Here is a 24,336-nt window from a genome sequence, read left to right on the forward strand (position 1 = left end):
TTCTGTTAGCAGAGCTTCCAAACGTAAATTATGTTCCTAACTTAGACATTTTGGAGTTGGCTTTGACACATATCCCATTGTGTGTCGATACTTTACAATGTCCAATGTGGAGCGACTGTAGGCAGTCTGACAATAGACTGAAAGATAAATCTGGACTGGTACCCCCACATATATGAAAAATGAAAGCAGCACGCTGCCCGGGGTATCATCACAGACGGGCCCTATCCTGGCCCCTATTGGGTGATGAGCATTGCCCCCAACACTTGTTGAGGCCTCCTGATAGACATCTTCCATGCTACAAGGATGACTGGGATTCAGAGCAGTAGCCCTGCCCGAATAGGTGAAAACTGCCAGAAGGTTCCATCTGTTGAGACGTTTTACAGCCATAAGGTTAATGATTGTAATATGAGAAGTTTTGTGACCGTTGAGGAACACCAATCAATTTCCCCATGCCCCAATATTTTTGATTGCTTGCAAGTTTCAGCCAAGTTTTCCAAACAAGTGCTGTCCTTTAAAAGGCATGACTACTGTAGCGCTCTAGTGTTTCACGGGGTCTCGGCTGAGCCCCGGAAACACCTACAAACATTGTATCACCTTCTGGCCAGGCGTGGCCAGAAGGCTATAAATAAAAGGGACGGAGTCACTCGGGACTTCCGGCCCACTAGAGTATTACTGTGTGAGAGTCATTAATGCATGTGTTGCCCCGCAATGTATTACTAGGCCTGCGAGTGTTTGCCCGTCATGATTGCCTGCCCACGATCAGAGAGCGACCCCCCCACACTGGCGACGAGGGTGGGATAACAATACATTTGCCCCCAAGACAGAGAAGTGGTACCTGCCGGCAAGATCCGTGGTCAGCGACGCCGTGGTGAAGTGCCCGACGGAGAGAACCCCGGCACCGGTAAGCAGCAGATGCCAGAAGCTGCGTGAGGAACCGGCAGCCAGAACGCCCGAGAGACGTGAGAGATGTGAGAGCCAAGAGCAGGCAAGAGTTCACAAGAGCCGATCGCCAGCAATTGAGGTGCGCGCATGCGCATTAGCGAAAGGGCCCGTTCCCAGCACGCGATCCATGTGCACAGGCCGGAGAAGAGACGCTGCTGCCCCGATCTCAGGAGACAGGCACGGAGGAGAGAAGAAGATAGCGCACACGCGCAGGGGCAGAAGCACCCTCCACAATAGACAGCAAACAAGCACTGGCAAGCGCAGAACAAGGACTGGCAACCACAAAACAAGCACCAGCAACAACAAAACAAATGTAAAACAAGCACTGGCAAGAACAAAAGTTGCAGGCAATACCCTGAGAAAGCAACGCAACAGACACACAAATAAAGCGCCCGAGGCGAACGTAGGGATGCATATAAGCGGAAGAAGTCGCAACAAACATTGATGCCCACCAACAATCCTAAGAACACAGCATGTCGAACCCACCAGGCGCCTCCGCCGCTGGAGCACAGCAACCAGGAAACCCACCAGCCATCGCAGCAGGAGAACAACAGCAAGGACCGCCCCCTGCGGGGCCACCCCCAGTGAAACAGGCAGAAGCACCGACGCAACAGTCAGCGCACTCCCAGATTCAAGCGCTACCGCCATTTAGTGAGCTCATTGACCCTTCGACAGCAGCCACAAGGTGGGCAGTCTGGATTGGACGCCTAAACAACTATTTCGTGGTCACCAGAGAAAAGGACAATGAAGTCAAAAGATCGGTACTGCTGCATTTCGGTGGTGATGAGATTTACAAACTCTTTGCACACCTCCCTGACACGGGAGCAGCAGCCGACTACGACGCCGCTGTGCGAGCACTGAATGCTCATTTCGACCCGCAACTTAACCCGCACTACGAACGTTTCAAGTTCAGACAGTAAAGACAGAGAGAGGGGGAGACAATGGATGCCTTCCACGCACGTCTAAGGGAACTCATTAGCACCTGCCCGGAAGGTGACCAGACAAAAGAGGTAAGTGCGCAGTTAATCCAAGGATGCCGCAGCAAACAACTGAGAACACTAATACTGCACCAGCCTCGCATCACACTAGAAGAAATACTACTTTTAGCCCGATCGCATGAGCTGTCTGACGTCAGGTCCACGGCGATGGAAGCAGCCCTCAATCCCAACGCAGACACAGGGGCAACCGTGAAAACTGAGAGAGTAGATGCCATCCGCAGCTCTGGCCGGAGTGGGCGAGGACGATGGCCAACTAGAACACCACGACGATCAACGTGCGGATACTGCGGACGAGAAGAACACGGGCCCGATAGCTGCCCTGCCCGAGGGAAGACGTGCTCAAAGGGCGGAGTACCTAACCATTTCGCAAGTGTATGCCGAGGTGGTTTCCGCTGAAGAAACCAGTCAGGAAGAAAAACAATGTCAGGAGCAGTCAGGCACTTAACCATGGACGACACACAGTCCTCGTGCTCGTCAAAGTCTCAACACCGCCACTACGAGCGCCTAGATGGCTCTTCCACCGAAGAGAATGATGAGTGCTACTTCGTGTCTTTCACCACCGACCTGAAAAGATGGCGGAGGCCACAACCTAAATGCCAGATTCAAATTGATGGATCATCAGTGACAGGAGTAATAGACACAGGCGCCGCCGTCAACGTGATGGGGATACAACACTACAAGGCCCTCAATCCAAAACCATGGCTTACCCCGCCCACAGTCCGGATATTCACATACGGAAGCCACGAACCGCTTCCCCTGCGAGGCAAAATGCTAGTGCAAGTCAAATCCGAAGACCGAGAAGTGAAGACGACATTCCACGTCGTCGACAAAGAAGCGGACCTCCTAGTTGGAAGTCACATGGCGGAAGACCACAACCTCATTGCGTTCGCCAACGCTGTGAAGACCCTGCAGACCGAAGAAATCCTACAGCTGTTCCCTTCCCTGTTTGAAGGTCTAGGAACAACCAAGAAGGCATCTGTAAAGTTTCACATAGACAAAGCCATACAACCCATCGCGCTAAGGCACTGCAGAATCCCATTCCAGCTGCGGGCAGCAGTGGAACAAGAGCTGGCCCAATTAGAGAAACAAGGGGTCATCGAGAAGGTAACCGGACCAACGCCATGGGTGTCTCTCATGGTAATAGCAGAAAAAACTCGACAACCAGGTAAAATAAGGATCTGCATTGACATGCGTATGCCTACCAAAGCAATAAAGAGAGAGAGGCACATAACACCCACTGTGGATGACATTTTAGCTGACCTGAAGGATCAAAGAATCCTGCGGACTTTCTATCTCGCCATCCCACAACGGGAGAAATGACTGAGAATGAACAAGACATGCAAACAGAAGAGTTTGTGAACATGATATCCCAGAGGGCCTGCCCGCAAGCACTATCCGCCACCACCATCATAAGCCAGTATGCGAATGATGCAATCATTCAACACGTCACTGAGGCGATACAAGCAGGATGTTGGGAAGGATTTCTCTGCAACACTCAAAACTGGAATGAAGCGGAACGACTATGACTGGGAAAATTCTGGAAGGTACACAACGAGCTCAGCATCGCTGAGAATGGGATCATACTGAGAGGACCTCGAGTGGTAATACCACTCACCCTTCAGGAGCAGGCGACGGCACTCGGCACACGCTAGGCATCAGGGCACCCGAAGAATGAAGGCCAGAATGAGAGAGAAAGTATGGTTTCCTGACCTCGAAAAGGAGATATACACGGTTGTACAAAACTGCAGAGCATGCCAGCTAACAAGCGCACCCGAAGCCCCTGCGCCTGTCGTCACATAATATCCAGCACCAGCACCTTGGTCGTGGGTCAGCTTAGACTTCGGCAGTTTCCCTGACGGGCGAATTACAGTAGTCATCATCGATAGCTATACCAAGTACCCAGTTGTAGAGGTGGCAGCATCCACGAGCTTCGCGAACGTCCAACCAGTGCTAAACAAAACATTTGCCATGTTTGGAATTCCACAGGTGCTCAAGACAACAACGGACAGCCATTCCACTTCAAGGAATTTTTGAAAGAACTGTGAATAAAGCACCATCGCATCACACCACAATGGCCCCAAGCCAATGGTGAGGCTGATAGGTTCATGAGAACTATCAACAAAACCCTGTGGATAGCCACTGTAGAAGGAACTGATCCCGAAGAGGCACTCCAACATTTTCTTAGAGAATACCGGAGCACCCCCCACAGCAAGACCCAAAGATCACCATGGTCACTTATCCTGTCTGGACCACAAAGGGATCTTCTTCCCATGGCACAAGACTGGAGGCCGGAATCATACTCCCCGTGAGCCAATCAAGAACGAAGACGGAGGAACAATGACAATGCGTGTCGGAAGAGGAGAGCCCATGTCCGAGAACTGGCACCCGGAGACTCAGTATTGATCTGAACCCGAAGACCAGGGGGAAAATTCTGCACACCATATGAGGCTGGGTCCTGGGTGATCACTGCAACCAAAGGCACTGCTATACCTGCACAGCGGAATGGGGAAGAAGTAACCCAGAGCATCTCGTGGTTCAAACGGATACCATCTGATCCTAGTGGTGAGGAGCGAGCGGATGAACCGCCGTCTGACGTGACCGCTGAAAGCGGATCAGAGCAAGTTTGTCCTGACTTGGAAACTGACCTACCTGAAGCGCCAGAACAATCACCCCGAAGATCCCATACTGAACATTTACCTGCCAGGGGAAGGCAACGGTATGATCTCCGACCAAATCCAAGACCCAATCAAAAACTTGCTGAGTTTGCCTGCTGAACGGCCGTCCAGCTGGACAATGTCAAAAGACTAACTTGGGAAGGGATGTAGCGCTCTAGTGTTTCATGGGGTCTCGGCTAAGCCCCGGAAACACCTACAAACATTGTATCACCTTCTGGCCAGGCGTGGCCAGAAGGCTATAAATAAAAGGGACGGAGTCGCTCGGGACTTCCGGCCCACTAGAGTATTACTGTGTGAGAGTCATTGCATTCGTTGCCCCGCAAGGTGTTACTAGGCCTGCAAGTGTTTGCCCGTCGTGATTGTCTGCCCACGATCAGAGAGCGACCCCCCACAACTACAACCTTAGACTGAACTTCAAGCACGAAAGGCATCCACACCTTCATAGAGCAGCCCCCATTTTCACTTACACAAACCAGTAGTTGTGCCAGCTATAAATGAAGAAGATGTTTACACTCTTTCTTTAAGAGTGGACTTCACCTGATCGGTAACAATCTTGTGGAAGCTGTTCAAGAACTGGGATAGTATAGAGCTCTGTTTGCTTTCAATAGACGATGCTGAAAAATCACTGTTCCTTTTTCCTCATCTGTTCCAGGTGCTTGCCTTTACAGTCAGTAGGTACCACAGATGGGAGTTGCTTGGATCTTGAACCATCTTTGAACTACAGCAAATATCACCAGATCTGTTTTAATTTGATTGAGAAGGCAGGCTGGTGCTGAATTTGGAGCCCCATACTTTGTCTCCAAATCGAATATCAGACTGAAACCCATAGCTAGGTTTCTCATGCATGATAATCACTCTTCCCAAAGGTGCCTAGGATGGAAACAGACCTTTTGGAGCATTTAGATCGGTCTTAGAAATTGAATAAAAATGAGGTCTTCACAACAGACACTACAGGGTGATTTAATTTCTTATATGATCTGTCATAGCATGAAAGCGATAAATAATATTGGGCAGAGAGTACATAGGTGCCAGTTCCAGGCTGGAATCCTCAACTGGGTTGCAGCCATCCCATTCAGGGGCCTCATCATCTTGTCTATCATTTTCCTGACGGTAGCGGGTGGTGTCATCATCATCAGCATCCAAAGCTATGCCTTGTTCTGCATTCTGTGTCTTTGATTACATAGTCAGCTGGAGCTATTAGTCACTCAATGGTGTGAACAAACATTTTAAATAACCTGTTTTTCTTAATGATACTGTGTTTGCAGATGCCATTTTAAATAGCCATGCTAGCTCTCATTATTGTACAAGACTGTATTATAAGCAACTACTGGTAAAGCCTCAGTCTTCTGTTGCCAGTATTAAGTGTGAATCCTGACACTGCTAACTCGCTATTGTAATGTATTTTCATTCCCATAACATTCTGAAAGATGATGTGTTCTACCTCTGTTCGGACCGGAGGGGAGTGCCTAGGTGAGACCGATTGTGGTATCCCGGCAGCAAATCAACCAGGATATTGTACCCCTACCGATTCCATGGGGCACAGTTAAGCCTTTTTTCATGACCACGTGATTAAGTTTGGTCGCGTAGGTTCCAGATGCATACCTCAATCTTTTGCAGCATAAAATTGTTTCTATATTTCTATATTTAATAGCTTATTAGGCTTTGGATAAGGAGTGGCGAACACAGGGCTGGTCCCTGTGTAGCCCTGAGGAAGTGCTAGGGGGACGCACGAAACATGTTGGCAGACAGGAGTTGTTAGGTACACCTAAACCCATTGTAATTTAGGCATCCTACCAGTTCTACCCCATTTTTAGCTTTACCACCTGGGAGCCAGAATAAAGTGTTTGAAACTCACTAGGCAGGTAATTTTAATCAATCACATATACTCCACTCCTTCACATCACATTCCTTGCACCACACGTAGTCTTTTGTAAGTGCTCCTATGTAACTCCGTAAGTCGCAGCACGCCCCAGTCCGTAGAGGGCTGGGATGGCCCCGATGATGAAGCATGTCACCGTGGGGCAACCCCGGTGAGTGAGGGGACACCTAAAAAAGGAATATTTTTTCCTTTTTTCTTCTTGAAGCTATTGATACTATTCCAACACCATTGTGTGCTTTGGGAATAGAGTCATAGATACCGGCTGGGATCTTGATCTCTGTCCACAGAGATTGTTTGTGACTTATTGATACTAGGAGGGTGAGCCCTAGCCTTTCTTCCTCTACCTCCCTCTTTTGTTAAAGAGACTACTGAGGGTGCCAAGACTGATGTCAGGGAAACATTCTATCATGTGAATCCATGAAAGATCCAAAGCTCGGGAAAAACAAAGTTACCAAAATGAGAATGTTTCACCAATAAGGTCTTTAAAAAAATCAAACCATGTGTCTCTCAATCAAATAAAACTTAGGTATTCCATGATCTTGGTCTTATCACAAATTGGCTTTGAAAATGCTGAGCTTGCTCGTCTACCACGCTCTACTCTTTACCCACTAAAATCAGTTCTCACGCCACAGGCACAAAAGAATTATGATCACATCACTCAGATTATCATGGATTAGGGTGCTTAACCTAGAAAGCATTACATCTTAAAACACATCCCTATCTCTCAAACCTCTTCAAAAGATCAGGTGGCAAAGAGTAATAAGAAGTGATAATAAACTAGCACTAGAAAATCTAAAATTCAGGGCAACTAAGGCTCAGCCATCAATTCTTCTCAGTAAAAATAACTTGACAATGGAAATCACCCACATTAGACCTAAGAATCAAAACCACTTTAGTGTAATTTTGACAACACCTAAACGCACACCTCTTCAGACTCTATCTAACCCAGAAGCTCTAGCATTAACAAAATTTGCTTCTCTTGAAATGTGGCTGACTCGCAAAATCATGGCCAGATAGTCTTACCAAATCAGACTCTGTTTCTCCCGCCTTGCTCTATTTTTCTGCGTTCAACTCTACTCTAGTCCACTGTCGGCAATATAACCGCTTGTTCGTATTTTCCCTGTAAGCTCAATTTTGCCACTTTTGTTCCCAAACTATTTCCAATACCATTTTACTCAGCTCTGTTGTCTCTTCCATCTCTTCTCATTGCTCATTGTATCATCTCACCAGATTCATCCTCATAAGCCTACTATTCACAACCCTTTCTAATTTAATTCCTTCTCACTCCTTCTTGCTATGCTCATCCAATTACACTGCCTGTTTTATCTTTAAAAGTTTGTTCCATCTAAGAAAGTTTAAGCAGAAATGAAAACCTCCCTCCTACTGTTTTCCTAGTTTAATGTGTTATATTCTTGACGTAAAATGTACTTGTAATTGGTACTGTAAAGCACCCGCATATTTTGCAATGCTTGAGCGCTATATAAAATGGTTCAATAAATAAATATTGTAGGCATTCTTGGGTACATTTCAGCAATCCCAGGCATGACATGGTGAGAATTCTTAATTACATTGCGGCTACACCTGGGAATAACAGTGGCTCATCTTTGAGACATTATAGGAATTCCTGGCATAATTCAAGCTATTCCTAGCATAATACTGGCTCAGACATCATTTTAGTTGTCTGAAAACAGACATAGTAGTAATTAATGCCAGAGATAAGAGGAAAAATCCGTGGGGGAAGCGATAACACTATCGTGAAGGTTATGTTATGCATTGGTATGCTCAAACGTCTTGCAAAGCGGGGCCACTCAATCCCAAAGAAGACTAAATTTGAAGGACAAGTTACTTAGATTAATCAAGTCTTCAGCAATTGTTTGCAAGTGGGCAAGCTCTTACAGATATGGATCAAGAATGGTAATTTATTTCACTGGTGAGGAATCTGATAACAAAAAGAAATGCCATCACTTCTGGCCGTGCAGTGTCAAGACCATATCCAAGGATCTAAGCTTTCTGGCTAGTTGGTCGAAACTGATTCAGATACAAAGAGAATTAGGGCCCCCACCATATAGAGCTCTGTGTGTGTGTGTGACAGAATAATTTAAAGACAAGTCGCTTTCTGTTGAGCAGCTATTTAAGAGTCTTCAGTAGTGGACCAGAAGCAGTTATAGGGGGTAGCTGGCAGACCAACCTAGCTGCTGTGTTTTGCACAGTTTGGAAATGCAATAGCAGCACCTTACTTATAGCAACATACAAAACATTCACATAATCCAGACGGCTAGGGATGAAGACTTGCGTAAGTCTCTTTGGACACTGCAAGGGAGTCCACAAAGATTTTTATAACCATTCGGAGTGACCCTGGGATGTGAACACAGCTGGCGAAGTCCAAACGATGAGGTGTATTACTGTTTTTCTGGGTATGTTTGCATAAAACCTATTTTGATACTAATATGCTCAGTACCAGAAAACTGCAACAGTCTAATAAATTGAAAGACTGGTTTGATGGACATTTGAACTACACTGATGGCACAATGAGGTCACTTTACTCAAAACCCTTATTTCTGCCCTAAATCCCCAGCAGCAGCTGCTCACCTTTCCCTTTTCGTCATTCATCATGAGCAGCTCCTGCTCACTCAACCACGACTCCACCTCCGCTACATCGAAGTAGTACTGCTCCACCTGGTAGGAAGCATCCAGCAGTTGCTGCCGTCGTTCTGTCTGCTCTCGCAGAGCAATCCACAGCTCTCTCAGCTTTTCAAAGTTCTCACGCACAGGGTCCACCTCTGGGCTCTTGATGGTTGCAATGGCTCCTGCCCGCTCCAGCACATCCTCCACTCGTGGGCTGTGCACCTGGACCTCCCGCCGCAGATTCTGCAAATAGAAAAGGGGCAATCAAAAAGCACTTCTCAGAAAGGAGGGATGTTTTTGGAAGAATAAATATTCAAGAACTGATGTAAAATCACTAGTCGAGTTTTCAAGGGTGGATCAATTTGTTTGTACCACAAACTGTAACATACTTTCATCCACCAATACATTCTTTGAGGGGAATACCTGAGAATTTCAAAGTTCTTTGTTATTAATATTATTATCCACGCTTGCACATGATTGGAATCAATTTAAAGTTTATTCTAATAGCCTTTGAAACATCGCTTTTGGAAATCGTCTGGAGTAAAAGTACTAAATCATGTATGCAAATTCATACAATTAACCTAAAAAAGGACAACAATGAATTTGTAAGGTGAAATGAAAAATATCTTGTCTGGTCTTTAATATCAATTACTAAGTGAGAGTTCAATCATTTGAGACGAGTATTTTAAAAAGCCCGATTAGAGAAATATAATAAATATACATTTATTGTGTGGGAAAAATTATAACTGGTCAGCTAGGTGCCAGGAACACCACATCCTAAGCTACTTTGCACCAGGAGGCGCTTCTAACTCTGCACACCTGCCAAAGGGAGAAGCTGTACCGACACACTTATAGCCCACACAATCTCCTCACAGCGTGGGACAAACCTCGCCAGCTAGGTGCCAGGGACTCCACGTCTAAATCTACTTTGCGCCAGGAGACGTTTCTAACTCTGCACACCTGGTAAAGGGCAGAGCTGTACTAACGCACATATAGCGAACACAGTTTGCCCGCAGCGTAGGAGGAGCCCAGGCAAAGCCCGGACCAAGGGCAGGACCGTCCTGCGCTCATCAGCGCCAGGAAGTGGCAGGTCAAAACCAATTTTCCCTTGCTTTTGGTGACACTGGTCCCCCTCTGTCTGGTAAGCCTTTTCTCTGTGTCCTAGATTTTCTGGACCTGTTTACTTTGGTTCATCTGATTGTTTAACTATTTGTCTGTCAGCGATATTCAGTCCTCACCAGAGTTTATTATCTGAGCTCCTCGATAACGATATGGGCAAAAGAAAAGCATCCAACAACTCCCTGGAGCGGGGAAAGAGAACAAATCTGCAAGGCATCACGCGGCCTCTTAAGTAATTAATGAACTAATTGTGGAACTTGAGGACATAATTAGTGGGGTGAGAACTGTTCCTGTTACTCCTGCCCCTAGGAAAGCAAAATCTAATATAACCCAGTTCTACAAGAGGGAAGATACTGCCTCTACTCATCGTTCTTGTGACAAAGATTGTGCTGGCTTTGGTTCTAACCCAGCAATAGTGTTACCATCGACGAGTGTTGCGATGGTCCCCCCCTCCCCTACCACTGACTTAGGTCCTGTGTAGTCTGGGGTGTCGCTTGCTCATGATTCTCAGGCTGTGCTACTACCATCACCATCTCATTCCCTCGTTCTCATTGAGCTAACTATCACAACAAGCACCACCACGCAGTAGGATGCACTGGCTTAGTGTCCGCTGTTGATGGCCTGGCTTGGCCAGAGGGTAAAAATTATGACACAAAAAGAACTTGGGTGCACTATTTAGACCTGAACTTGAGTCTGTCAAAGATGTTGTCCTGCCTTAAGTTCATCATTAAATTATCGGTATCAATAATGGCTTATTGGTAAAGCTTGAGGATAGGGAGCTTTGCACAAATTTTACGCGTGTAAATACACTTCTCCCTCACACAATCTCCTCCCCCTGATGCCGGTGTTGTCATGTTGGGGCCTAGCGCTAATGGGGCTTGCCGGCCTCCTTCCATCGCCCTAATAGTGCAGCTTCTACAGCCTTTGCGAACCTTGATTCCGCCTCCACCCCAGTTTAAAAAAGGGGTTCCCCTTTTAAGCATGAATACCAGCCCTGATAATGCACACATAGGTATTCCTACCAATTCTAGTGTACTTCACTCTGTGACTTCAGGACACTGACCCACTAGGGACAATTATTCAGGGGCCTTCACCGAGGCTCCTCCTGCCCCACGAAGGAGAGTGGCCCTGGGGCTCCTTCTTGCAGGAGTAATTTTCTGGATCTCCAACCTGATTGCACTCACTTTGTGGTAGTCCTAGTGGATGTGGCCCCAAACACCTCCAACTCTTCTGAGGGGGTTTCTCAGCTCAAAATAAGGTGTCCCACTGCTTATTCATGAAGGTGGGGGCGGATGCTGGCTTTCACAACCAGATAAATATGGTTAGTAGAGTGGGGTGGGTTGGATGGGGTCTTAAGTCAATTGGGGAGGATTGTGTGGTGAAGAATTTCAATAGGTGCAATGCTGCCAGAATTCTGGCTTCCTCATAGGGCTTAGAGGGTTCGGGCATTGGGGTTGGCCAGTTGGGACTCTTTTATAAGCCAGGGATGGCCTTGTTGGCGAGTCACCCCCACCATTCCCAGGTACCCCAATCCATTATATTGCATGTATTTAACAAGCATTTGCAATGCAATAGGTCTCACATTCACACGCCTTTTATTTATGTTTTGGGTTTTAAAACATAAATAAAAGGCATTGTCATTTACAATGCCAATACCTTAAACTCTTGCAAATGCGAGATCTATTGCATGGCAATAAAGGGCCTTCTCGACCTCTTGTTAGATTGTAAATATCAGCGGAAGAGACCAGCTCCAAAGTAGTGATAAATAGTGCAGTGAAGAAGATGCATAAGTGTTGTAAATTACACAGACACAAAGTGTGAAGTGAGAGTTACCCATGATCCGAGCTTTAAACACTAACAAAGCGCTCCAACACCTTTTGCTCTGTGATTACACTGTTGAGGCTCAGGAGGAAGAGCGGGGGCTATTTCCTGCCTTAACCGTGATTTGAGTGTTCAGTGTGGCATTGCGTAATGTCATTGCTATCTTTGGCCTAATAAAAAACACTCCAGCTGTAGTAGGGCCGTAGCTTCACCTACTGGTGCAGGGCGGGCTGTGCTTTATGGCAAGCATGGAGGGAGGGAGGGATGGTCTCGGCTGCAGCTTGGGCCTCGTGCAGTGCCCCTGCTATTACTAGTGAGCGAGAGGCGCTGGGGTGGTGGTATTGATATTGATGGTGGTATTGGTATTGGTGGTGTTGGTAATGGTGGTGGTATTGGTGGTGGTGGTGGTGGTATTGGGGGTGGCGGCAGCATTGGTGGTATTGGAGGAGGTGGTGGTATTGATGGTGGCAGTATTGGTGGTGGTATTGGTGGTATTGGTATTGGTGGTGCTATTGGTGGTGGTAGTGGTATTGGTGGTGGTGGTGGTATTGGTGGTGGTGGTATTGGTACTGGTAGTTTTGGTGGTGGTGGTACTGGTGCGGGTGGTATTGGAGGTAGTGGTACTGGTGGTGGTGGCATTGGTGGTGGTATTGGCAGTGGTGGTATTGGTTGTGGTGGTATTGGTGGTGTTGGTATTTGTATTGATGGTGGTGGTAGTGGTATTGGTGGTGGTACTGGTATTGGTGGTGGTGGTGGTACTGGTATTGGTGGTGGTGGTGCTATTGGTGGTTGTGGTAGTGGTATTGGTAGTGAGGGTGGTGGTATTGGTACTGGTGGTATTGGTGGTGGTGGTATTAGTGGTGGTATTGGTGGTGTTATTTGTGGTGGTATTGGTAGTGGTGGTATTGATGGTGGTGGTTGTATTGGTGGTAGTGGTATTGGCAGTGGTGGTATTGGAAGGGTAGTGGTATTAGTGGCAGTGTTGGGATTGGCGGTGTTGGTATTGGTGGTGGTGGTGGTATTATTGGTATTGGTGGTGTTGATGGCGGTGGTGTTGGTGGTATTGGCCGTGGTGGTGGTATTGGCCATGGTGGTGGTACTGGTGGAGGTGGCATTGGTTGTGATGGTATTTGTGGTGTTGGTATTTGTATTGGTGGTGATGGTGGTAGTTGTAGTGGTTTTGGTGGTGGTACTGGTACTGGTGTTGGTGGTACTGGTATTGGTGGTGGTAGTACTGGCATTGGTAGTGGTATTGGTGGTAGTGGTATTGGTGGTGGTGGTATTGGTGTGGTGGTATTGGTAGTGAGGGTGGTGGTATTGGTACTTGTGGTGGTACTGGTGGAGATGGTATTGGTGGTGGTGGCAGTATTGGTGGTGGTGGTGGTATTGGTGGTGGTATAAGTGGCAGTATTAGTGGTGGTATTGGTGGTGGTGGTATTGATGGTGGTGGTGCTATTGGTGGTTTTATTGGTGGCAGTGGTATTGGTGGCAGTGTTGGGATTGGCGGTGTTGGTATTGGTGTTGGTGGTATTAGTGGTATTGGTGGTGTTGATGGCGGTGGTGTTGGTGGTGGTGGTATTGGTGGTGGTGGTATTGGCCGTGGTGGTATTGGCCGTGATGGTGGTATTGGTGGAGGTGGTGGTATTGGTGGAGGTGATGGAATTGGTGGTGGTGTCGTTAATAAAACAGGCTTTTGAAAACAACCCGTCAAGTGTCTTTAGTACAGATGACATGTAACACAGATGTACTAAGGAGCTGGAGGCCCATGTGGCGAAATGTCTCTCCATCTTTATGCAACAAACTAACTTCCTTGATCCACACTGAGCTGGATTCCACCCAGCCCACTCCACGGAAACAGTGATACTAGCAGGACTGAACTCCCTTCGGGAAAAGGCTGACAGAGGTACTCCCCAGGCCCTTGTGCTATTAGACATCTCAGCCGCTTTCGACATGGTTAACCATGGCATATTGGTGGACCATGTCAGAGAGGCAGGCATTCAGGACCCAGCCCTAAGCTGGATCAACTCCTTCCTGAAAGACGGCTCCCAGAAAGTCCGGAGTGGCCAGTTTACGGCCCCTAAATTAATTACTACTTGTGGGGTTCGACAGGGCTCGTCGCTCTCCCCGCACCTGTTTCACCTTTACCTTCTCCCGCTGATTAGATCTCCGAAAAAAAGGAAAGTGGTCTCCTTTAATTATGCCGATGACCTTTAACTATTGTTCACAATTGACAACTCGCCGGAGTAAATATTCGAGTCTCAGTCTACCATGCAATTCATTCTTCACTGGATGGACCACAACCACCTGAAATTAAATCCTGGCAAGACAGAACTAGTCCTGACGGGTGGCGGTCGCCATCTGTGGGGCTCTAATTATTGGCCAAACGTTTTAGGACCCCCCCCAGTAAAAAGCCTAGCAGTCATTATAAACAATGACCTTTCCTTAAAAACTCATGTTGGCTCTGTGATCTCCACCTGCTTCTCTCAGCTGAGCAAAATTAAGAAAATGAGCAGGTTACTTACTCAAGCAGCTCTGATCCAGGTCATAATAGCCATGGTCCTATCACAACTGGACTACGCCAATGCAATCTACCTCGGTATGCCACTTTGCCTTATAAAACGGTTACAGCTGGTACAGAACCAAGCGGCAAGATTGATTCACAAACAACCCAGATGGCAACATGCCTCCCCTCTACTAAGGAAGCTACACTGGCTTTCCGTCGCTGAAAAATGCGCTTTCAAAATCGGCTGGCTGGTGTTTAAATCCCCGAATGGCCGGTGCCCCAAATTCATAGACAGTCTCATTTCACGCTACACTCCCTCACGCAACCTCTGCTCGGCTCATTTACAACTTCTGACTGTCCAGACTTTCAAGCTGAAGCACCAAGGGGGTTGTAGGTTTGCAACTCTGGCACCCAGATTATGGAAGTCCATCCCCCTGAAAATCAGGTCAAGCACTGATTTACTGAGATTCAGGAAATCCCTTAAAACTTGGCTGTTCATCCAAGCCTGCGAATAACTGTTCTGGTCCTGCACCTCCTAGTATCAGCGCCAAGAAACCAAATGGTGTACAAGCGCTTTATAAATCCATTTGAACATAACATAACATGTGCGGTAGGCAGCTTCAGCCCATTAGCACAGGATTATGTGCTACCTGGTATTCACATGAATTTCGCTAATCATTTCTAAATCCATTTTACTTGGGGGGTGGGGGTTTGAAACAGACATGAGATAATGCTGGGTTAAAGTGATTAACAGCAGGCGCCCGTGTTACTGGGGCGTCCGTGCTAATTAAAAAAACACAAGTGGTTTCAGCGGAAGCAGCGCATGTCCGAACTGCAGTAAGAGGAACTCAATGAAGTAAATAGTGCTTACAGACTAAATAACAGGTCCTGTGTAACAACTGAAGTAAAAGGGTCAGTCGCCATGGGAGGGTACAAATGAAGAGAAGATCGTACTAAGGTGGGACTACCAAGCTTTTAACAAATCCAAAGGCAGCATTTACGAAAGACAAAGACACAACCCAATGAAAAATATGGGAGAAGGGTGGGCACTGCTTCTCTCCCACACTCTACTACAGCAGTCTCGCAGAGCGAGCAGCGCATGAGTGCTGCCTCTAGGCTCGACCTAATAAGGGTGACCTCAGGAACCCAAAATGTTACAGGATAATCACGCTTATTGACACCACAGGGAAGGTTTTGGGTCATGTTATTTTAAAAAGGAGCGCAAAATGGGCTAAAGAGTACAACATCATTGTTGAATTCCCAGTACAGGTTCATATCCGACCTGGGTGGTATAGAACAATATGTAAACCTACATCTCCTGATTCAAAAGTACATGATAGCCAAAAAGTGATCCCTCCTATTAGGTTTTATGGATCTTTCGTCTGCCTTGGATCGGGTAAACCGATCAAAGTTGTGGTCTTTGTAGTTATCTCTAGGGGTGTAGAAGGCCCTTGTCTCCTTCTTGGCGGACATCCATATGGATATGTCGGCCTTGGGTTGATTCGGAGAGGACGGCAATTGCACAAAAAGATTTCCCATCACTGGAGACATGAGACGCAGGTGTATTTTGGCCCCCTTCTTATTCACCATCTATATCAATGGCTCAGAAGCTGCGTTGCTGGAGGTACAGAGAGATCCTCCTCAGGCGGTCTCCCAAGTGTTAACAGTGCTCTTATATGCTAACGATGCTGTTCTTATGTCAGGGACGGTATTGGGCCTTCAGCATATTCTAGGCTCCTATGTTAAATTCATAGATGGCCTGGACTTCTCTATAAACACCTTGAAGTCTTCTGTGTTGGTTGTGAGGGCCTAACTCACAAAAAAATAAGTCATTATTGACTTAAAGCTGTCGAGGCATGGCCAGGCTGAGTACCAAGATGGACGCGCATCTGTGAAGCTCCGGAGCCGCTGGAGTTTAATTGCAGCCTCTCTCCTGTTCACTGCAGTCCTCGCAGTGATCCATTGGGCTGCGATATGCAGTCTGGCTCACGGAGGTCCGGGTGAGGCCAAAAAGTGGTTCGGCATTTCTTTTGGAGGCATGGGGGCCCGCGCTGTCAGCGGCCTGATGCGACCCGCGGAGGCCCCGCGATGACAGGAGTCGTGGGCAAGCCTGAGGGCGGGGCCGTGGACGTGCGAGGCCGCAGCCTAGCAACTTGAGGCCGGGGACTGAGTCACGGCTTTACTACAGAGCAGGATGCTGCCCGCTCCAGCATTAGGGCAGCCGATTGATGAGCAGGCTGCAGCGGTGAGTGCCTCAGATTACCCTCCTTTTTTTGCCTCGGCCGGGCCGGGCCTGAGGACTTGTCCTGCTGATGGTAAGGAGATGTGGCGGGGAGTTGAATAATGCGGAGGGCCCTCTTCCTCTGCCGATACTAGACGAGAACTGCCTGGAGCTGTGCATGATGAAACGTGTTCAGCTTTTAACACTGTGAGTAATGCTTGCTGCTCCACTAAGAAGCTTGGAAACCTTGGTGATTGCAGGCTTTTAAGGCAAGACCAGGAGCCTGGTGCTGCAATATTTGGAGCCTAGCATTGAGGTATCTTACTTTTGTCAACCCTTGCAGGCTACCACACTGGACTATCTTGTGCAGGGCCTGCCGGGGTGCGCACTGACAAAACATGGTTATCTCCCCGAACGGAGAGTCTAGTTTCTTTTTTCAAACAGCACCCCCCGTCCAAGCATTGAGGCGCACTGACCCTAGGCAGCGCTAGCTCATTTTATGCGGCTAAGATGCCTTGCCGTGAAGAGAATGATGTCTCTCCGTTTGAAGGCCCTTCGGGGCATGCTGAATCGGCCCCTCCACGGATGGTGCTGCGGCTATCATGGCAGAGCTGCGAGCTGGCTTCAAATCCATAGATGCACGATTCAACACACTGGTGGCTCAGCTAGATGACATGTGAGGCCATATAGACCAGAATGAGACCCGTATCAAGACTACTGAACAACGCCTGTCTGAGCTGGAAGATGCCAAACCTTCGGTGGCCAAGACACTAGAACATACTGAGTGACTTCTCAAAACGGTAGCCACGAAGGTCGGATGATTTGGAGGCGTGATTGTGTTGTAACAACATACGTATCGCTGGAGTAGCTGAGTCAACCAACACGGGCCCCCTTGATAGATATGTGGAGCGTCTCATGGCAGATATGTTTGGCAGAGACGCCTTTTCATCAACATTTGCAGTGAAGCACGCCCACAGGTCGTTGGCTCCCAGACCTGCTCTGGGGACCCTTCAACGATTGATCATTGCCCGGCTCCTTAACTGTCATGACTGTGATGTTGCTCTTCACCTGGCCAGAATCAAGGGAACTATCCAACATCAGGGCCTGACACTTGTCTTCTTCCCTGATTTCACTCCACCTGTCCAAGACGCTTGTCGCAAGTTTCAGGACATAAAACGAACACTGTAAAAGGCGGACATCCGTTATGCGATGCTCTACTAGGCGCGATTGCGCATTCATCCAAGTCTCACGTTTTTGATACTCCTACTGAGGTGTCCAAATTTGGTAAACAGCAACGCACCGGCTCTGTTTCCCTTGCCTGCGAGGGGTTAACTGTCTTCCCATGATCGCTCTCCGTCGACATCAGAACACTATATCATGCTGTTACAACATTGGGGATACACCCCCACGCTGTGAAGTGTCGGATTCTATACTGTATTTGCTTAGTATATTGGTACATAAGGCTTCATTGTGTTTTCTGGCGTTCTCCTTTGAGCATTGTCTCCCCCAAGGAGATGTCCTGCTGTTTGACGGGGAAATGTTGAGATTCACCAGTAACCGGTTAACTTGCTATCCGATGTGGGAGGGGGCGGGGGTGATGGGTGGGTACTTCTTATGTGTTTGATGACTGTAATACACAGGGCGTTGATTATACTTTAGACTGGCTTGGAGCTATTCAGTACACTGCTGCGCATTCACAAATATTTGCGGTCTGAATGTCATTATCAGGTAACAGCCCTGGGGCAGTGGAGGTGTATATCAGGGAATGTGAGAGGACTATTAAACCCCTGGAAGGGACGACAGGTGCTAGCTTATATTGCCCGACATTTGTACATGTGGCATTTTTGCAAGCGACTCACTATGCCCGGAACTCATCCAATTGGTTTACCCCTAATTGGCGGAGAATAGTTTTTCACGAACTACAGTGCTTATTCTAGGGGGTATGTATCCTTGTCCATAAAAGGATGTATGTCCATACTTCGCAAACCATTACCTCGCACGATTTTAGTGCAATGTTTTTACTTCGCATAAGCCATTACTTCGCAAGTTTTCACTGTGCATAGGGGCACTAGAGAGCGCGTACGCAGTATGGCCGCACCTCGGTGAGGCTCCTGCTTCCTGGGATCCAAATCTAGTCTTTATCCTTGGTAGAGAAGCTCGAAAATACGTTAAGGGCACCCTATTGTTCCTTCACCTAACCTCCCTAGCCTAGTAATTACCTGTCCTCCTAGCCCCCCCACTGTAGCTAATGTTCATCTGCCCACCGCTCCTATACCAGTAACTGCCCCTGTGCAAACTTCTCCCTCTAGTTCAGCGCAGATATCCGAGTCAGCAGTTTTTGCGAACTCCAACAGGCTGACTAGGAAATTAACGGGGTCGGGTGCTCGGCCTGCGCAAGATGCAAGTAGAGTAAATTCTAAAAATGTAGTCAACTTACCCCCTGAGGCTGCTCCCTACGTAGTGGTCTTAACTGGTGTCCCTGAGCTTAGAGACCCTGCAGTAGAAAGCTTTGCTTCCCTGAAAAATAAAGTGGCGAGCTGGTTGAATATTCACAGACCCCTTCCCCCAAATATTTATAGCGAAATCATGATGGTTCGAAGAGCTCCGTGGGTGGGATACACCCCAAAGAAAATCAAGGGGGATTGCATCCTGGTAAATTTTAGGAACCCAGCTATTGTTTCACACATCTGTGACTGGCTAGGCAGTACGGGGACACAGAAATTCAGCCATTCCCCTTGTCCTTTTTTCACCCACCCGCAAATTCCGCATGGGACTCAGGGTTTGACGACGGGTGGACCAGGGTGGGCCCAAGAGGTCATACCAGAGGTTTCAGGTCAAATCTCTATGAAACTTCTAGGCCTATTGATTACTTCCATATTAACAGGTACAGCTGCCTCGACCAGGTAGACTGACTACATTGGGAAGGATGCCCCTGGGGCAGAGATGGGGGATCGGTCCCCCAATTCGGGCTAACATCCGGGAAATAGACTTTTGAGAGTTCAGCTCAGCAGGGGTTAGGGGTGTACAACAGATACTTGGGTCATGCAGCAAGTAATCATGAATCATGACCCGACAGGTTTTAGTGTAAAAGAACCCTCCACGCAAGCTCAAGGCCGTTTCCCCGGTCCAACTACAATAAAAATAGTTTCCTGGAACGTGGCAGGTCTTAGTAACAAACTGGCCTGTCCTGACTGGGGTTCTTTTATAGACGCGACCAATGTATGTCTCTTCCAGGAAAAGTGGGCACGGGAAGAACAATTCCAAATAGGGTAAGCCTCATACTCCGTCCCCGCAAGGTGGGGGGGAAAGGGCAGACCGTCGGGAGGGTTAACGATTTGGATAAGAGCCGATTTAGGCTGCACTGCTAGAGTCATGAAAACGGCATCAGAGGATGTGCAATGTGTGATCCTGGAGTGGCGGAATGGTGCCAGACTCTCCCTGGTTAACATCTATTCCAGACCTGTGAGTGTTACATCCGAGTCCAGAGCCATTGAGGAGCTTGCCTCCTTCTTGGGAGATATTCCTGAGGGAGTGACACTTGTGATAGGGGGAGACCTCAACATCCCACTTCGAGCCACTTGTGGGTCTGATGGATGGTGTAAACCAGGAGGAGGATGATGTTTGGAAAATCCCTCAAGTGGCTGGGCCCCGGTAAGTTAATGGACGCCTCTGGCAATACAAATAACTACCCTGACGCTGAACACTCAATCAGAGCTTGCAATGGCAGGGTGAAATCGGACATTCCTCCAATGAACACCTTTTTTTTTTTTAAACCTTTATTATGTAAAGAAAGGACAGTTACAGACCCACAACCACGGAGCCTGGTCAGTCGAGCATCATAACATCAACATCAAGTTACACAGCTCATCAGCCGACAACCCGGGGGTACGGCAGCGATACTTCACGATTACGTACAAGCCTGTGGTATGCTAGGATTCGTGAAAGGTTCCACATTTTGTATTTTATTTAAATAAAACCACTAACAAAAACACAAAAAAGAAAAGAAAAATCAATGAACACCTTTAATAAATCATGGAGGGAGGCACGCCTTGATTATATCCTAGTAGAATGTAGTGCCTGGCACAGGGTACTAGATTTCAGAGTGGCTCCCAGGGGAGAGAGCGATCATAATGCACTGATCCTTGATTTTGTCCTTCCCAGTGTCTTAAAGGGCAGTTCTACACTTGAGTCTGGTCCAGCCAACAGGGCACTTCTTTCAAACAAGATGGGACAAGCTGGTAACTCATCCAGATCAAGTGGCGGAGCTATATGCTTGGCTTATCCCAGCACTAGAAGTTGCAGGCGTACTAAAGGTACAACATCCGGCGCATGAAACCTATCATAGGCTTGCAGAACTTAACAGGGTATTAGTTACTAGCCTGGCTGAAATCCTAAACCCTCCTGATCTCAGAGGGAGCAGGGCAGGTAGCAAGCCCAGCTAGTATAACAGGGCTTGTAGACTGGCGAAAAGAGAACTCATTGAGGCATTGAAACAAAACAATGACAGGGCACCCAAAAAGCTCAGGAAGATAGCATACCGGCAACTAATTCATCATGCTAAGATTGAGTGGGGGAACGAGAACTGGGCAAACCTAACATCTGCCCTTGCAGTGAAGGATGCCCGCAAGTTCTGGCAAATCATAAATACAGGTTCGGCCAAACCCGAGCTGGCAGTAGCACCCAACATCGCTGCAGAGGTGTGGGAAGATCACTTTCATACCCTATACCAGGGGGATAACTCCATTGGGAATTTGCCCATATGTGGCACAGAGTTTACCTCTGTCCCAGTTATATCTGAGTATGAGTTCACAGAAGGGGAGGTCCTGGATGCTATCGCTAGACTCCCAGCTGGTAAAGCCCCGGGGCTGGACAAGGTCCCTGGAGATCTTTTTAAACATGAACCCGGGATGTGGGCCCCTTATTTAACGTTGATTTTTAACGCAATTTTAGGGGGCATGGCGGTCCCGAGTACTTGGCTGGGAGCAGAGATAGTCCCTATCTTTAAGAAGGGATCACCTCTGCTCCCACTCAACTACAGGCCGATTAGCCTAATAGACGTCTCACAGAAACTTTTCGCGAGACTGATTTTAGATCGCCTTGAGGGCTGGATGGAGGAGTCTGATATCTCAAGTCCATATCAGGCAGGCTTTACAAAGAATGTCTCGACCACGGACCAGATTTTCCGACTAACCATGCTTTTTTGGAAAACGGTTAAAATCAAGGGCGGTTCACTCTACACTGTTTTCGTGGATCTCCGTGCGGCCTTCGACTTGGTCCCACGCAGGAAATTGTGGAGAGTGCTTTCAGATATGGGCATTCCTGCACCTCTACTGAACATTATAATCCGACTCCACACAGAGAATTTCGTGCAGGTCAGGAAGGGGAGAGAAGGCAAATTGTCATCTAGCTTCCCCGTTGGCAGAGGGGTGAGGCAGGGGTGCGTCTTGGCGCCCACCCTGTTTTGCCTCTTAGTCAACAGGGTAATCGCCCACCTGAATGCGGTCCCCAACAGAGACGCTCCAAGGCGCGCCGGGGCTGGGGTCTCCGCGATTATGTTTGCGGATGATACCCTACTACTCTCGAAGACTCCTATGGGCATCCAGCGAGTCTTGGACGGCTTTGTTAATTTCTGTTACGAACGGGGGCTGTAAATAAATACCTCCAAAACGAAATTCATGATTTTTAACCCCCCGAAAATAACGCGCCCAAGTCCTATGATTGGAGGAGCCCGGCTTTAAAGAGTGCAGACGTTTGAGTACCTGGGTCCCACTCTCAATGAGAGTATGACCTGAGCTCAACATCAAATAAAATCTCAATTAAAGCTCACTCAAAAGGCGGGGGGCATTCTTAAACTTCTAAGCAGAGCTACAGTTAAGCCAATTGGACCACCGCTAGAAATTTACAAATTGCAGGCACGAGGGGCGGTAATCTACAGCGGCGAATTGTGGGGCCACAATTGTACCCCCGCGATAGTTATCATCGAAAACAAGTTCCTCAGGCAGTTGGTTTCACTTCCATCTAGTACGCCATTGCTTCCCCTAAGGTTCGACCTGGGCATTAGACCTCTTAATGAGGAATTGGGCCTTAAACCCCTGACCTTTTGGAGGCGACTCTGGGTAACTCCAGAGCTCAATAACTACAGGAAAGAGCTTGTGGAGGTCCTAAAACTGCCCAATGCGTGGAAACTCTCCTGGTTAAAATACATAAGACAGGAATTTGAGAGGCTGAGCCTCCCTCTTATGTGGAGTAACCCGGAGCAAGCATGTACTAGTATATCACGCAAGCAGCTGGCTAATCTGTACTTTGAATACAATTTATCTGCCCGCCTATCAAATGTTCAAATAGGAACTCTGTCCAACACATTTTTTATGACCAAGTACTACTACAAATTCGAGCCTGTTCTGAATGATATCAGCCCTCCTGGCTTCAGGAAACTTTTTCTCCAATGGAGACACGGCTCTTTGCCAATCAGAGGCCTTACAAGCAAATGGTGCCCACCTACCCCAAAAAACTTCCCAGGCTGTTCTGCGGAGTCAGAAAAAATTAATTGCATGTCGTGTTTTTTTGCCCTGGATATCAGATCCCAAGAAAAAAGTATATAGTTCCAATCTGTAAAAACTTGGGGATTAGACAGTGCCATGAATCATTCCGAATACTAAAAATGGATCTTTCCCCTCTAATCGTTTTTGCTGTAACCAAATTTTTAGCAGCAATGTGGATTGTGAGACGGAATTATCTGAATGGTCAGCCCAGTGGGAGAGGGTAGATACATGTACATAGCCATGGGGAGTTTTGATTACTAACTACACAATGGAAGGGCTCTCTGATGATCATGTTTTTAAATGTTTTTTATCGATTTTGTACTTTACTGTGATGATATATAGCACAATGGATATTACTTGGTGGTTGTTTTTAATGTAATGAATTGAACTGAAGTGTGCTAAATGTTATCGTTGAATGTAATGTGACTTCTTTTATGACAATATTGTAGAAATAAAGATGATAAGAAGAAGAAGTTAAGGGCAAGGTGAAAATGTGGGGAGGCATTACTCAACGTCTGGTACAAAAGTTGGACTGATCGTGCACTTTCCAGACGTGTGAGCGGCATCGGAAATCGTGACCGCGCTGACCTCGGAGGAGGAGAGGTGCTGGGTGCCGGCGGAAGGCTTCAGGAAACTCCGAGGCTGTACACGAGGCCACCAGGCCTGCATGCGCTGGAAATCGGAATTGGGGACCGGAGGACAGAGCCCGGTATGTAACGGCGCGAAATCACCGCGGGAAGAAAGCGGAGGTGAGAAAACCCCCCCATGGGGACGGGAAACGAGCCCGATTAGCTCCCAGTGCTTCTTATGATCGGACAGAAATTAGCGAAGCGCACAGGATCCTCCATTGGGATTAGCACACTCGATCCACCGCGCACGGCGGGGTGCAATAGACGCCTTTATTATAACGAACTGCCTAGGTGGAACAGCGCTGGTGGGCCCGATGTCAAAGGGGTGAAATAACTGACGCAGCAACGTATAGACTGGGTGCTCTGGCCTGGGAAAAGAAGA

General features: G+C 47.7%; 1 protein-coding gene across 2 annotated transcripts in view; it reads right to left on the bottom strand.

Annotated features, from left to right (window-relative positions):
• SPTBN4 (spectrin beta, non-erythrocytic 4) overlaps positions 1–24,336 on the bottom strand; it is a 1,634,043-nt gene that overhangs the window by 789,508 nt on the left and 820,199 nt on the right. For both annotated transcript variants that reach the window (XM_086938241.1, XM_086938242.1), the window contains one exon: positions 9,084–9,362. In XM_086938241.1, coding sequence (XP_086794367.1) covers positions 9,084–9,362 — 279 coding nt within the window. The remainder of the gene's footprint in view (positions 1–9,083; positions 9,363–24,336) is intronic.

The sequence above is a fragment of the Lissotriton vulgaris genome, chromosome 9, assembly GCF_964263255.1.
Source record: "Lissotriton vulgaris chromosome 9, aLisVul1.2, whole genome shotgun sequence".
Classification (NCBI taxonomy): Eukaryota; Metazoa; Chordata; class Amphibia; order Caudata; family Salamandridae; genus Lissotriton; species Lissotriton vulgaris.